The 13825-nt window shown below is 43.6% G+C and overlaps 1 protein-coding gene across 1 annotated transcript in view; it reads left to right on the top strand.

Annotated features, from left to right (window-relative positions):
- mgat4b (alpha-1,3-mannosyl-glycoprotein 4-beta-N-acetylglucosaminyltransferase B) overlaps positions 1 to 13825 on the top strand; it is a 92501-nt gene that overhangs the window by 60751 nt on the left and 17925 nt on the right. The window contains exons 7-8 of the mRNA XM_069670042.1: positions 2566 to 2641; positions 5542 to 5656. Coding sequence (XP_069526143.1) covers positions 2566 to 2641; positions 5542 to 5656 — 191 coding nt within the window. The remainder of the gene's footprint in view (positions 1 to 2565; positions 2642 to 5541; positions 5657 to 13825) is intronic.

The following is a 13825-nucleotide window of genomic DNA, read 5'->3' on the forward strand; positions in this document are numbered from 1 at the left end:
CGACCAGAAACATGAACATTTAGTGACTTTAACTCGACTTTAAAGGTTTCAGACGACATGAATAAAATAATTGTTTGCACAACATGAACAGAAGAGACTTTAAAGGCTGTCAGAGTCACGCTGTGGTCACACACACGCTGGGTTTAACAAAATAAAAGTTTCTTTTTATTGTGAAACACTGCTTCCTGTTGTACTTTAGTATGCGGTGAGGCAGCTGACTCTCTCACACACACACACACACACACACACACACTCCAACAGTGTGTGATTGTGTGACAGGGCTGCTTGTGTGTGAACTTTACTGTCTCCCCATAACCCTCTCTTTTCTCCCGGTTTGTGGGTCATGAAAAGACGACTGAGTCTCTGTCGTAAAAGCACTTTAAACAGAGGATGAGCTGTGTGTGCCTGTGCCTGTGCGTGTGCATGCGCGTGTGCGTGTGCGTGCGTGTGTGCGTGTGCGTGTGGTGCGTGTGCGTGTGCGTGTGCGTGTGTTTGTGTGTGCGGGGGGGGGGGGGGGGTCATGTCTGCAGGGCTGGAGGAGTCAGACGGCATGTGTTGATCACATGAGCGCGGCTCTGTGATGCTTCTGTGTCTCTTTAAAGGGTCGAATGTGACGTGAACAGCTCAGACGATCGGTGGGACACAAACACAAGAACCAAATATAACCGCGTCATGTGATGTCACTATTCTGAACTAAGGCCAAATCAAACTTTATTGATCCTTGAACTACACAGCGGTATGAAGACATGACAATAAGCTGCAGTGTTAAAGTGATGAACACATTAATGAGTAACGTCCAAATAATCAGAGTTCAGAAACGTGTAAATGGTGCAGACGGAGCCGGTGACGATATAAGAGCAGAAAACAGACAGAAAGCAAATGAAGCAAAGATGAAGTCAAAGCAAGAAGAGAAAATGTGAAACAGCAGAGAGAAGACAGAAAGACGATGAAAGAGCATGACGCTCCGCGAGTTTCAGTGTGTCTTCGTCTTCTTCTTCTTCGTCTCTCTTCCACCCCTTCATCTTCTTCTTCTGCGTCTCTCTTCCACCCCTTCGTCTTCTTCTTCACTCTTCACCCGTTTTCCTCTTCTCTTGGTCTTTTTTTAAGTATAAAGTTTAAATATTTCCAAGAGTTTTTTTATATCAAAGTAAACTCGAATCAAAAACACTTTAAAGCGTGCTGTAGGATTTCAAGAACGCAAGCTGTGGATTTGAAGCAGCTGAGTGTTGACTCACCTGCTGCTGCTGACGTGTTGATGGAAACGGTCAGATTTCAATCTTTAATCCTTCTTGTTAAAACAGCAGATATTTAATCTGTCTGCTGCAGAGACACAGGCTGAATATGCTCAGTGTCTTCTGCTGTTTCCACTGATGGAGGAGATCTCGTTCCTCTTCGGGATGTGAATAAATTCAGAGACGCGCTGAAGTGAAGAAAATAAGAGACGAAGGAAACAAGCAGCTTTTTTGTGTCTGAAATCAAACTCTTCACCTCCTCCAGCTGTTGGAGTGAGTTATCTTCTTATCTGTCATGGTCGTAGTTTATCAATGTTTATGGATCACCGTGGTGTAAGTCCAGTACGATGACGATTATCTTCTTTCATCCAGACTCAGTTCCTGCAGAAGGAGGTGCAGCTGAAGGTGTGTTCAGACAAAGACGTGAACGTGCAGACTGCGATGCAAATTTTGGACAGGCGGCGTAAACACGCACAGTTTGTCGATGTCATCGTTACTGTGAATTCACGTGACGCCGTGCCGTGAAAGCCAATCAGCGTGTTGATTTCCCCGACTTCCTGGACTGCATCTGAAATCTTCAAACCAAACTAAAAATAACGAGCATTTTAAAACAGACAGACGCGATCATGTTTGGTTTTTATCTGAAAGGGAGAACAGGTGTTTCACCAACGCGTAAAAGCAGAAATGTAACGAGGCAGTCACAGGCAGGAGGGTAAACACAGCGTGGAGTTATAACTGATCCTCTGAATGTGTTCAGATATCAGCAGACGAAGATGTGGACGACATGATGGTGATGATGGTGATCTGCAGCGCTGCGTGCTGATTGGCTGGACAGCTGCATGTTTCTCTAATCAGAGTTTAGTCTCACAGAGAGGCGGTACTGGTGACACTGGGAGGATCAGCGCACACACACACACACACACACAACCTACACTGAGTGTGTGTGTGTGTGTGTGTGTGTGTGTGTGTGTGTTTGTGTGATCTCACAGCTCATTGCATCTTTTGTCCCTGAAGACATTTTTCTGATTATCTACTGAGCGCCCTGTAATTGTAGAGCCTGTTTGTATGTGTGTGTGTGTGTGTGTGTGTGTGTGTGTGTGTGTGTGTGTGTGTGTGTGTGTATGTGTGTGTGTGTGTGTGTGTAATATGTGTGTTTTATAGGAAGGCAAACAGCTTTTCCTTTTGATAATCTTTGTCTCTCCCACCCTCCCTCTTCTTCCTCTTTCATATTTCTCTTATCCTCACTGCTCCTCCTCTTCCTCCGTCCCTTCCTCCAACTGTTTGTTCCCCTTCTCTTTTTTCTTCTCCTCCTTTTTCTCCTCCTCCTCCTCAGGTGGAGGACGAAGCAGAACCTGGATTACTGTTTCCTGATGATGTACGCTCAGTCTAAAGGAACTTACTACGTCCAGGTAGAAAACACTTGGCATTTCACAATAAAAGCCTTCCAGATAAAAAAGGATATCATTTCTTCCTCACAGACTTTTATTTTGAAACATTTGCAGGAAGTGTTACATATAATTATAGATATAATTATAAGTATAAAGAACAGACAGTATAACTCTGAGCAGGCGCGTCCCTTCACTGCTGCAGCTCGTCCGTTTCTCTTTCTGCAGCTTCACTGAACTTTTTCATCTCCGCTCTGAATCTAATAAATCAGGACGGCCATTAAAATAAAAGCGTCTGTGATGTAACTCTCTGCTGCGGTGGGAGGCTGATGAAACTGTTGCATTGTGGGTAGACTGACGGGGACGTTAATGGAGGTGTCTCTGTGGCTTCATCACTCGCTCTTTGTTCCCTTTAAAGATGAAAAGAAGGAGAAGAAAAAGACTTCTGACGGAGAAAACAGGTTCGAATAGAGCAGCAGGAGAGAGCTGAAATATGTTCACATATAAAGGTTCATAAAGAAAAACTGTCTCACATGTCCAAAGATTTCCTTTCGCTTCCTGTCAGGAAGCAGCAGCTCGACTCAGCGTTTCACTCAAAACATACAAAACCTGAAAAATATACACTGCCCGAGAAGAGAAGACAAAGGCTGTTTTCACTGTTGGATTATTATTTAACACATAAACATAGAAGCACATTTAACACACGAACACATTCAGAGCAGTGTCTTCTTTGTTAGAAAATGTGCCAACAGTGAGCGAACAGAAGAACGGCCAAGCGTCAGGCGAGGGAAACGCTGACTTTGTTCCAAAAACAAACCTGAACAAGTGACAACGACTATAAATACATTAAAACACATGAAACTGAGAAAAGTCTGAGAAGTTCCAATAAACAGAAGAAAACTCATCTGCAGAGCTTCCTGCAGTATCCACGTCCCGCCCCCTCCTCTACCCGACACACACCTCGTGTTCTTGGCGTGTTGGAGCCCTCAGGTGTCCTCGGCGTGTTGGAGCCCTCAGGTGTCCTTGGCGTGTCGGAGCCCTCAGGTGTCCTTGGCGTGTTGGAGCCCTCAGGTGTCCTTGACGTGTTGGAGCCCTCAGGTGTCCTTGGCGTGTCGGAGCCCTCAGGTGTCCTTGGCGTGTTGGAGCCCTCAGGTGTCCTTGGCGTGTTGGAGCCCTCAGGTGGGCTCAGTCTGCAGCAGAACAGCTTCTTGTGTCGGTCTGAAGCAGATATTCACGCTGATGGAAAGTTCACTGACTGTAGTGTTAGTGTTAGTTACGTCTCCTCTCTCCGTTCCTCCTCTACTCTGCTACTCGGGAACAGAACGCTGCAGGAGCCCCATTTTTCCACAGAGCTGTCAATCATGAGGCCACGCCCCCTTTTTATAGCTTCAAATAACTAATTAAAAGTAAACTTGTGAGAAAAATGAACACTGTGACATAAATCAGCATGATAAGAACTAACTATAATGACAGAAACCATGTTGGAGAAAAATGTCTTTGACGTGTATTTTGATTTTATAGTTTGACTCATGTCCCATCTGTTAACATGGAGGAGGCGGGCTTTATGAGCTATACTGCAGCCAGTCTGCAGGGGGCGACAGAGAGGGTGGAGCTTCACTTATAGGGAGCTGAGTTGAGGAAAGTTTCTGTAGCGGAGTCACAAGAAAAGACAGAGAGCGTCAGAGAGGTTAGAGACGAACAGACCGCCGGGTTCGTTTGCTGCCTGCCTTGAAGCTGTGGTGAAAATAAAACTCCTCGTGGTGGAGACGGGCGGCGTTCTCTCCGCTCTCCGACAGGAAACTGTTTCCAGGAAGGCTTTCAGTCTCTCTCACAGTTGAAACATTTCCTTCAGATGAGTGTTTTTCTCAGTTTTTTTCCCTGCCTGTGTAAGGGCTGTTGTGATGTGTCCTTGAACGCAGCTCGCCCTGCCGGAGCTGAACCGGGTTATTTCCCAGCGATGGAGCAATCTCCTCTCCATCATTGTCTCAGCTGGAGGTGACGGAGCCTCGGCTGCTCCCACACCGAGCGTTATGACAGGAACACGGAGCCAGACTCGCTGTTTTGACACCTAAACTCACTCTGAACTCTGCAGAGCTGCTCCTCGGTGGTGTGCAGTGACAGGAGGGGGGGGGGCAGGTGGTGGAGGTAATTACTCCATGTTGACTCCCCCGTTACTGAAGCTGGGGGTGTAAACGTCTGTCAGGGAGTTGCACAAGCTGAGCGTCTGCAGCGCTGGGATAGAGAGAGTGGAGGAGGTATTTACTGAAGAGGTGCGTTCATTGTTTAATTAACAAGTCTTACTCCTCTCTACATTTGAATGACGGCTATGAGAGGATGTTATTCCACAAATACATATTTTGGGTCTAAATGGGACATAAAGTGTTTAAATGTCTCCAGTAGATGTGTTCATCCTGCAGCAGTGAAACAGGCTGTAATGGCTGCAACATAATCCTTGATGGGTCAAAGGTCGTCCACTAAAAGTTCTTGTTGTTTCCACTGACAGGCTCAGATTGTTATTCTAAGTGTGTGACAACATGACAGAAAGGATCCCTACAGAGATAGACCTTTTTGTTACAGAGGAAGATGATTGTTTTAACCACACACAGACGTTACATCGCTCTCTGCACACACACCAGACTCCATTCAGAAAAACACTGATTTAAGCTCACAGAACACAATGAATTCAGACAGCGGGAAGCCCAGCAGCTCGTTTAACTTTGTCCTGAGGAGGTCCCACTCTGACCAGAAAACACAGAACCACTAATTCTATCCATGAAATGTTAAATTAAAAGTTAGATAACAAACACATCAGACGCACAGCTGTCAGAGAAAGAAGAGAAGGTCAATGAGTGTGGTTCTGAATACAATGTTATTTGTAATCTCTCTCTCTCTCTCTCTCTCTCTCTCTCTCTCTCTCTCTACAGTTAGAGGACGACATAGTCGCTCGTCCGAACTACTTCACCACCATGAAGAACTTCGCGTTGCAGCAGCCGTCGGAGGAGTGGATGATCCTCGAGTTTTCCCAGCTCGGCTTCATCGGTGAGTCGCTGCTGTTACTGACAAGACGACAACATTTGTGCAGAACTTTCTGAGTAAAGATAAGATAGAACCACATAAATCCTGAAGGAAATTCTGCCAAATTGCTCCAAAATGAAAGCACCAAAATAAACGTAACACCAGATTATTGAAGCAAAGAGGCAGATGAGTCCAGAGATTAAATGATTAAAGAAAGATGAGCCCTCATATTTGTAAGAGCATAAAGTTGGTTGTTACAGCATTTTATGTGTCTGAATAGTTGGCTGAATTTCCTGTTTTGGTTACGTTTGACCCTTTCAGAATAAAACACAGGAACTAGGACGTCTGTTGATAATAGAACAGATGAGATATCATGGAAATAAAAAGGTGTTGTAATAAAAAGCCTTTAAAAGTTCAGTTTGGAGAAAACTAATTAAAATAAGTTGCAGATTCTGCAGCGTCTGTTGTGGTGATTTGACCTCCTCTGTGCTCAGATTGTAAAGATTCTTTTGGGGGATAAAACATGAAATGAATCACGCAAAGCTTCACGGATATTGTCTGAGATGGTTTCTAATGATGTTGGGCCTAAGGCCACGACATTTATGTCAGAAAGTTTGAGACCATTTGAGTTCCTCCTCTGTGTTGTGTCTGGGGGACATTTACCTGAAGATAAACCTCCATAAGTACAGCTCAGCGTGGAGCAGGATATTTATAATAACAGACCTGCTGAGTCTAAAATAGGAGGACTGGAAGCAACAGTGAAAGTAGCTTTGTTATAAACCAACATGACTTCCTGTTCCTTTGTTGTAAGCTTATATTCTAGTTGTGAGTGTTTTTCCTGGTTTTAGTCTCCAGCGATGGTCATCCGTCATGTGCTGAGTTCGGATGTAAGATGTGGTTGAAGGTCGTGACAGCGAGTAAGTGGACCTTTGAGATGAGATCATTGAAATGTTTTTAAAGAGTGAAGAACGACCTTAATGTGAAGCGGTAAAGTTTCGGTTGAAGCAGCGATGCTCGGAGCCTCGGACAGGAAGTGAAACAGGAAACTGCTCTCAGGTCTTCCAGCCGTGCGGAGCTCCATCTGAGGGTTAAATTAAATCCTGCAGATTAATTGAAGCATCAGCCTCCATCTGATCTGGTTTCTAATTATTCTGTCAGGGTTAATCAATGACTTCTGTGCTCCAATCAGCCCACGCTGACATGTGGAACGCAGGTTTTACTCGCCTGGAACCACAAGCCGATCTGGAGTCAGATTTTGGCTCAGGACTGATTTCAGCTCGGACAGATGGAGGCCGGACGGGCGGCTCGAGACACACAGCCAGGAATCAGGAAGGTCGTCTGTCCGGTTCGATTCTCCTGAACTGAAACAGCTGAAGTCTCAACACTCACCCCGGGTAGTGTGTCTCTGAGAGGAAACTAAGTCATCTCAGATACATGCTGCCATCACATAGGTTAAAAAATATGGAGTTAAAGAAGGTCTGCTGTGTGTCATTATGAAGAAAGTACCGTTAACTCGACTACAGTTACATCCTGCCGCTCTCAGTCTGTTGGAGCGAGCGAGCATCCTGAACGCGTCATGATTAACGCTAAAATAAAGACTCTTTGTCATAAAGCATTAGATATTATCATGGATCGAGTTCGTTAGTTATTTGGCCGGCTAGACAACTAACATAACCTGAGAAGGAACTTTGCTCGTGATAACCTTACCTAGCTAGCAATGTATCGTTAGTGACCTTTGACTGCTCCTTCTTCCTCGGTTTAATGGCGTAATCCGACCAGACGCAGTATTATTGCCAACGCTCGACCTCTATCTTCACCCGACAAAATCCGTCTGCTGGAAAAACAACTTGCTGGATGTTGAATTTGTTCCGTCAGCTCAACACAACCTGCGCTACGTAGCCAAGAAGGTTGTGATGGATGGAGGGAGATGTACACAGTGTTTGGCTGAGCTCTCTTTCTGTCATTAGGAAACCCTCCGGGTGCTTAAAGTGCTCTGTGTTGTGACATTAAAGCCAGAATGAACGTGCTTAAGAACTCAAAGCAGCAAATGTATCTATGAATTGAAACATAGTGACTATTTTGCGATGTTAGCTAGCATGCAACTCCCCTGGGTTAGCAGGCATGCTAACATTAGCTTAAAAAAAACAAACGAAGCGCCCCTCTGAATCGAACGCCCCGCAGATGTTGACACAAACATCGGTCACATTCCTGACGTTCTTCACTTCATAAAACTCTTTGTGTTTTGGTGGGTGTGGGTCATTTGTTGTCGTTCGCTAACTTCAAATTTAAGCTAGCGTTTGCCCTGATAGGCGAGCCTCAGGAGCGAGGAAGTAACACCGGTTCTTTGATATAAATCAGGCTGTCAGAGGATTTAAGAACGATACGGACGGTTTAAAGTTCCTTTATGATGTCGGTACATTGGCAATACAAAGCCATTAATACATGTTAATACATAGTGCCTTTCAGACTTGAAAAACATGGAGAACAGAGAATAGAGCTGTTGTTTATTGGATAGAATATTAAATGTCACATATTTTGATCATGGACAGGTCATGGTTACGTTGAGTTACTGGCTCTCTTCGGTGCCTTTTAAACGGACTATTTTTGGATTCTTGTCTGATGAAACAACACGTTTGTGGTAACAGCACACAAACACGGAGCTAGCTGGAGCCTCCAAATGCTTAAAGAGCATAAAAAATCAATAATGCACGATCATTTAAATGTAACTTAGGAAAGTGTGGCTGAAATATCTTAACAATAATTAACAAAAACAAACGACTAAAAAACATGAAAATGAACACAAATATAAAAATGTGCCAATATGAAATAAAACCAAACAGTTTTATAAATGAGTAAATGTGAGTTTGATTTCATCTAAATGGAACAAATCTAAAGTGTGTGTATCTCTGAGGGGAGTTCTTCCTCCTCTCTGTGTTTACAGCTCCACACATGAAATTACCCAGCATCGTTTTCTTCCCATGAGGCTTTGCTGCTCCACTTGCCTCTAACAGGTCCCTGAGTGCTCGGCCCGTCGTTACCGCAGCCGGGACAGAAGAATCAAACGCTGCTCGTCGTCCCTCCAGAGGCTGAAACGCAGCGAGCAGCCGAACAACAAGCCAGCAACACAAAGTCACCTCACACTGTTTCAGCTGCAAAATGCATGTCGCACAGATCCACGACTTAAAGGGACAGGCCGGGTTTTTAGGACCAGACTTTCACAACCTTAACTAATATTTGATCGGGTCCCCGTTTACTGATAATCAATCACAGGTTTTCTGTGATATGAAATGTCACAAAGTTTAAGTGTTGGAAGGACACAAAGAAATGTTTGAAGTTTTTTGATGTAGTATTATGAAGTAAATCTTGATTGTATGATATCATTGCTATAGAAGAAGACATCATCTGAATTTACATGGGTTCCCTGAAAGCCTCGCTTTGACTCTACAATCCTGTGTACCTGTCACAGGTAAACCAGGGCTTGATTCATGGCACAGGGGAAGTTCATCAACCATTGAACAGTGAGCTAATATTTATCTGACGTGATAAAACTTAAACCTGCGCACGCCAACTTCTAGTAGCACTGAGTGCCTGATGAAACTGTTTTCTGATTTCCAGGCGGCTTTCTTCCTGTTAACCCGGCGAGCATTCCCACTCCTCAGAGCGCAGGTGTTAAAAAGTTTAATCTGGATCAAAATGATTTGGATCAGTGTGTTCATCTTCCTGTAGTCCTGGATTAAAACTGAAATGTTTTGTTTGATGACATGGTGTTCCTGAAGTCCAGCCTGAAGCCTCCCTCTGCTGGGATCAGGATCGTCCTGATGTTCCTGTTTGAACACAAACTGGAGCTTTTACCAGATAAAAACTAAACTGGATCACCTGATCGGATCTGATTTCAGAATCCTTTTTCTGTTTTGAACAACACATTCTCAAGATTTGATCCAACTCGTCTGCCGTACTCAGATCAGAGGATGAACCCCTTATATCTGATCTTGCCTCGAGTGTTTCCCTCAGGAAAACTTAGTGCATATACTTATTCATATAATAATACTTTTACCTTTATTGCTCATAAACTGGATTAACTTTATGGCAAAGCAAATAAGTGCAATCTTCTATTCCTTATTCCAGGATATAACATTTGTTTCTTTGATCGCCTCCTCTTCCTGGAATCGTCTGTTTTCACTCTGAAGTCTGGTACAGATTTAACTTTAATCACTTTAACATTATTTTAATACAGCGGCAGGTTCTAATTACATGCTGACATATGGTGCTCTAAAAATATATAATTATATTGAACAGAGACATCGAGAAAAATAACTTCCTCTCAGATTTAGGGCAGTTTGGATGGAAAAATAAAAGAATGTTTTTGGCCAGCGTTTGTCTCGCAGCATCAGACCCAAAAACATATTCTGAATAAAACCTGCTTTCAAATGACTTTACTGTAATGTGCAGGAGGAGCCAACTCTGCATCTAAAGGAAACTGAGAGAAAACATTTGGTCCAGTTTTGTTCACACAGTTTAAAGTCTTTTCACCTGCACGTCATTTAATCTGTTCCTCCTGAAATGAATCTCATTTCAGTCCATATTTTTCTGAACAGAAAACAGCTCGATCCTTTACAGTAAACCTCTTTTCACAACAATAAACAGCTTCAGTATCAGCATAAGGCATTATCAGTAATGAGGATGAAAGCTTCAGTATCGGTCCACAGACGGCAGCGTGAGCTCGCGCTCTGCTCCGGGCGCCTCCATCACAAGAAATTAAACATTTTAAGTGTGAATTATTGATTTGACTAACTGCAGCGCAGAAAACAATCAATTATGTCATCGTGAGTGTTTCATTGTCCCTGCTGCTGAAACCCTGCGGGACGGGCATGCACGCACACACGCACACACACACACACACACACACACACACACAGAATCAGATGTATTTTTAGAGGCGGTGCTGAAGCGTCACGTTTCTGTTAAAGATCCTTTAATTTGATTATTGCAGATTCGAGCGCGGAGCACAAACTCATATTTCTGTTGGAGGAAAGCTTTCAGAGACAAATCCTCGGCTGGTGTGTGTCTGAGGCTGATGAAACTGTTGCATTGTGGGTATTCTGACTGTGAAGTTAATGGAGGAGTGTGTGTGGAGCTCGCTCTTCATCACACACTCTTTGTTCTTTTTAAAGAGGAAAACTGTGTCGGACAGCAGACGGCGATGAAGAGAGAGAAACATGCAGCTCAGTTGCAGGATGAAACGCAGATCTACTCAATATAATTATTACGATGAACATATTCACGATGTAAAGATCTCACGAGACGTTAGATTTGTTCGTGAGCTTTTTTAACTCTTGATGAGTTTCATGTTTGAACAGGAAGTAGGTTCTGAAGGAAAAAGATGATTTTATTATTTATGTATTATCAGTCAGTAATAGTAATCAGCTCTAGAAGGAAGCATGCAGAAGGAGACGAAGTGTTTCTTACTGATGCAATTATTTTATATTCTTTATGCAATTTCAAAAGTAAACAATGAATAAAGCAAACAGGAAAAACAGAAACTGTTCTGGATTTAATTTAAGATCAAAGCGACCTGTGTAAATCCTGTTTTCAGGCTGCTGTGACCTCTGACCTTTGACCTCTTTAATTATCATTGAGATGTTGTTAAACCAAAGTACACACAAGCCAGAGCCTAAACCTAAAATTTCCCTTTTACTTGGCTGTATTTCAAACACCCCTCAGACCCCTTAACAAATGACCGATGATCATCTGACCTCTGTGCTCTGTCCATGGTGCTGAAATTTATGCCAAAATAGATATAACATCATATACGTCTGTTAAAACAGCTTTCAGTTGCATAGTGGGCTCTTGAAGTCGACTTTCCCATACCTTTGCTTTTGCTGAAACAACGCCCACAACTGTGAAGAACGAGTCCCTCAGAAAGCTTTAAAGAAGCTGCAGAGCGACGCACACCCATCCTCTCGACATCAGGAGTAACTTAAACCTCAGCTCTAATTTGATCGGCTCTTTGAAGACGGGATTCGTAGGAAAAAAGTCTCACTTTCTACTTCTAAAAATCTAATTGGTCCTCACACAGATATGAGCGCACACTCACACCTTCTCTCTCCTCATCTCATTTTCCCTCTCGACATGTCGGAGGTGAGGTGCCAGACATCCTGTCTGTCTTAACACGGTTACACACCTCTCTGTCCTCCTCTGCTGACTCCTGTTACACTGCTTCCATCCTTTCTGACGAAGACTGAGCCGCACAAAGATGGAGATACATACAGATGAAAAAAAACATTCAAAACATTTTGGGGTCTAGTTGACTAATAGGCACAGATAGTTTTAGAATGTCTCCAGTAGATGTGTTCATCCTGCAGCAGTGAAACAGGCTGTAATGGCTGCAACATAATCCTTGATGGGTCAAAGGTCGTCCACTCAAAGTTCTTATTGTTTCCCCTGACAGGTCTATCTCTGTAGGGATCCTTTCTGTCATGTTGTCACACACTTAGAAGAACAATCTGAGCCTGTCAGTGGAAACAACAAGAACTTTTAGTGGACGACCTTTGACCCATCAAGGATTATGTTGCAGCCATTACAGCCTGTTTTAACAATCTACTGGAGCAATTCCTAAACTTTTTGTACCTTTTATTCATTAAGAGCTCAGCAGATGTAGGTTTAAAAATGCCCTTTTACATAGTTCTTTAACTCCCTCTCCTTCTCTCTCTTTTCTGAGAGACATAAAACAGCTCATTGTTGCTCACTAAGTAAACCTAAAGATCTTCCACTGAAGACGTGATTCAGTCATTATCCTCCAACGATTCCTGTTGTCTGATCAATACAGAGCTCAGAGGAGCTGCAGCTCAGTCCTTACATCCTGTTCACTCTCACTGTTTGTTTTCTGAACCGATCTGAAAGCACAAGTCGTTGTTTTATCACGTTCAGCCTGTTGTCAGCCGGCAGGGTTTGTTTGGATTTGACGGAGAGATGATTGAGAGAGGGAGTGATTTACAGAGAGACAGAGGTGAATATAGACGGAGAATAAAGTGATGGAGCCCAGCAGGAGTTTGTCTCTGAGCTGGATGATGTTTGTGCAACGGTCAGAGCATCGGAAACATCCACTCATCCTCCTCCTCCTTCTCGTTTCTGACCTCACGAATCCTCCACGACCCTGAGTCGCCTGCGAGCAGCGGCTGCTTTCACAAATTCATCAGGGTGAAGCTGACTCACTGAATTACATCAGACGGGGGAGCGAGCTGCAGCGCTGCGGGGCCTCTCTGTAATTCAACTGTTCAAATTTGGGTTTTGCATTTGCTAACTTTAGCCTCATTTATGTCTGCGGGGGAGGTTTTTAATTCTGTTGCCTCGTTGCACATCCGGCCCTGCAGAGGCAGAAATGTCCGAATAGATCAGGGCGGAGCTGAGGGGAGGGCTGGAGCCGGACGGAGCTCTCTGTTGGCCTTTCATTTCACCCTCGTCATTGAGAAGGTCTGCTCAGTTCAGAATTTGACCTTTAATTCCCAGAGAACAGAAGGCTCAGCGCCGTGTTCAGACAGACACAGAAAGAAGACTGACGACGGGCGCCCAGGCCTCCTCCAGGGAAGTCTGGTTCAGTGTCAGTGATGGACACGAACCTCTCCCGTTAGAAAAGATAAATGTTAGAAAATATCTGTTCTTCTTTGATAACAGCTACAACTACAACTTCCAGGGTGCATTTCACTAACTTCCTTTTTTGAATTCAGCAGATTCATCCGTTCAATTTTACATCCTAGATCAATAAGGGATTCATTCAGTCACTATTTCAATGAGTTCATTTCTTTACAAGCAAGAACTTAGCTTTCTGAATTGACATTTTGCACCTGTGTAGCGCCTGCAGTCACTGTGTTTCATTGTTGTATTTCTCTTTAAGTTGAAGTGATGTACATCAATGTTTTTTAGTTTTTACAAAACCAGAAACAAAAGTGCAAAAGTGTAATAAATGGATTACAGAGTATTTAACTGCTCTTATATGAGCTGCTAATGTTAGCATACCTGGCTAACAAGCTTACTTCCTTCTAGAGTAACTTACGGTTGCAAAGAGTTAGCATATCTCCAGCTCACCACATTATTCTGGGGGGTTACCAGATAAATTCAACACTGGAACAATCAGTGTGGGGGAGCTGAATATGGACGATACTGTTAGCTAATGTTAGCGGCTCTATTCTGTTATTT

The sequence above is a fragment of the Semicossyphus pulcher genome, unplaced genomic scaffold (assembly GCF_022749685.1).
Source record: "Semicossyphus pulcher isolate SPU_LCO1_2020_fin unplaced genomic scaffold, fSemPul1.0.p SCAF_2, whole genome shotgun sequence".
Lineage (NCBI taxonomy): Eukaryota > Metazoa > Chordata > Actinopteri > Labriformes > Labridae > Semicossyphus > Semicossyphus pulcher.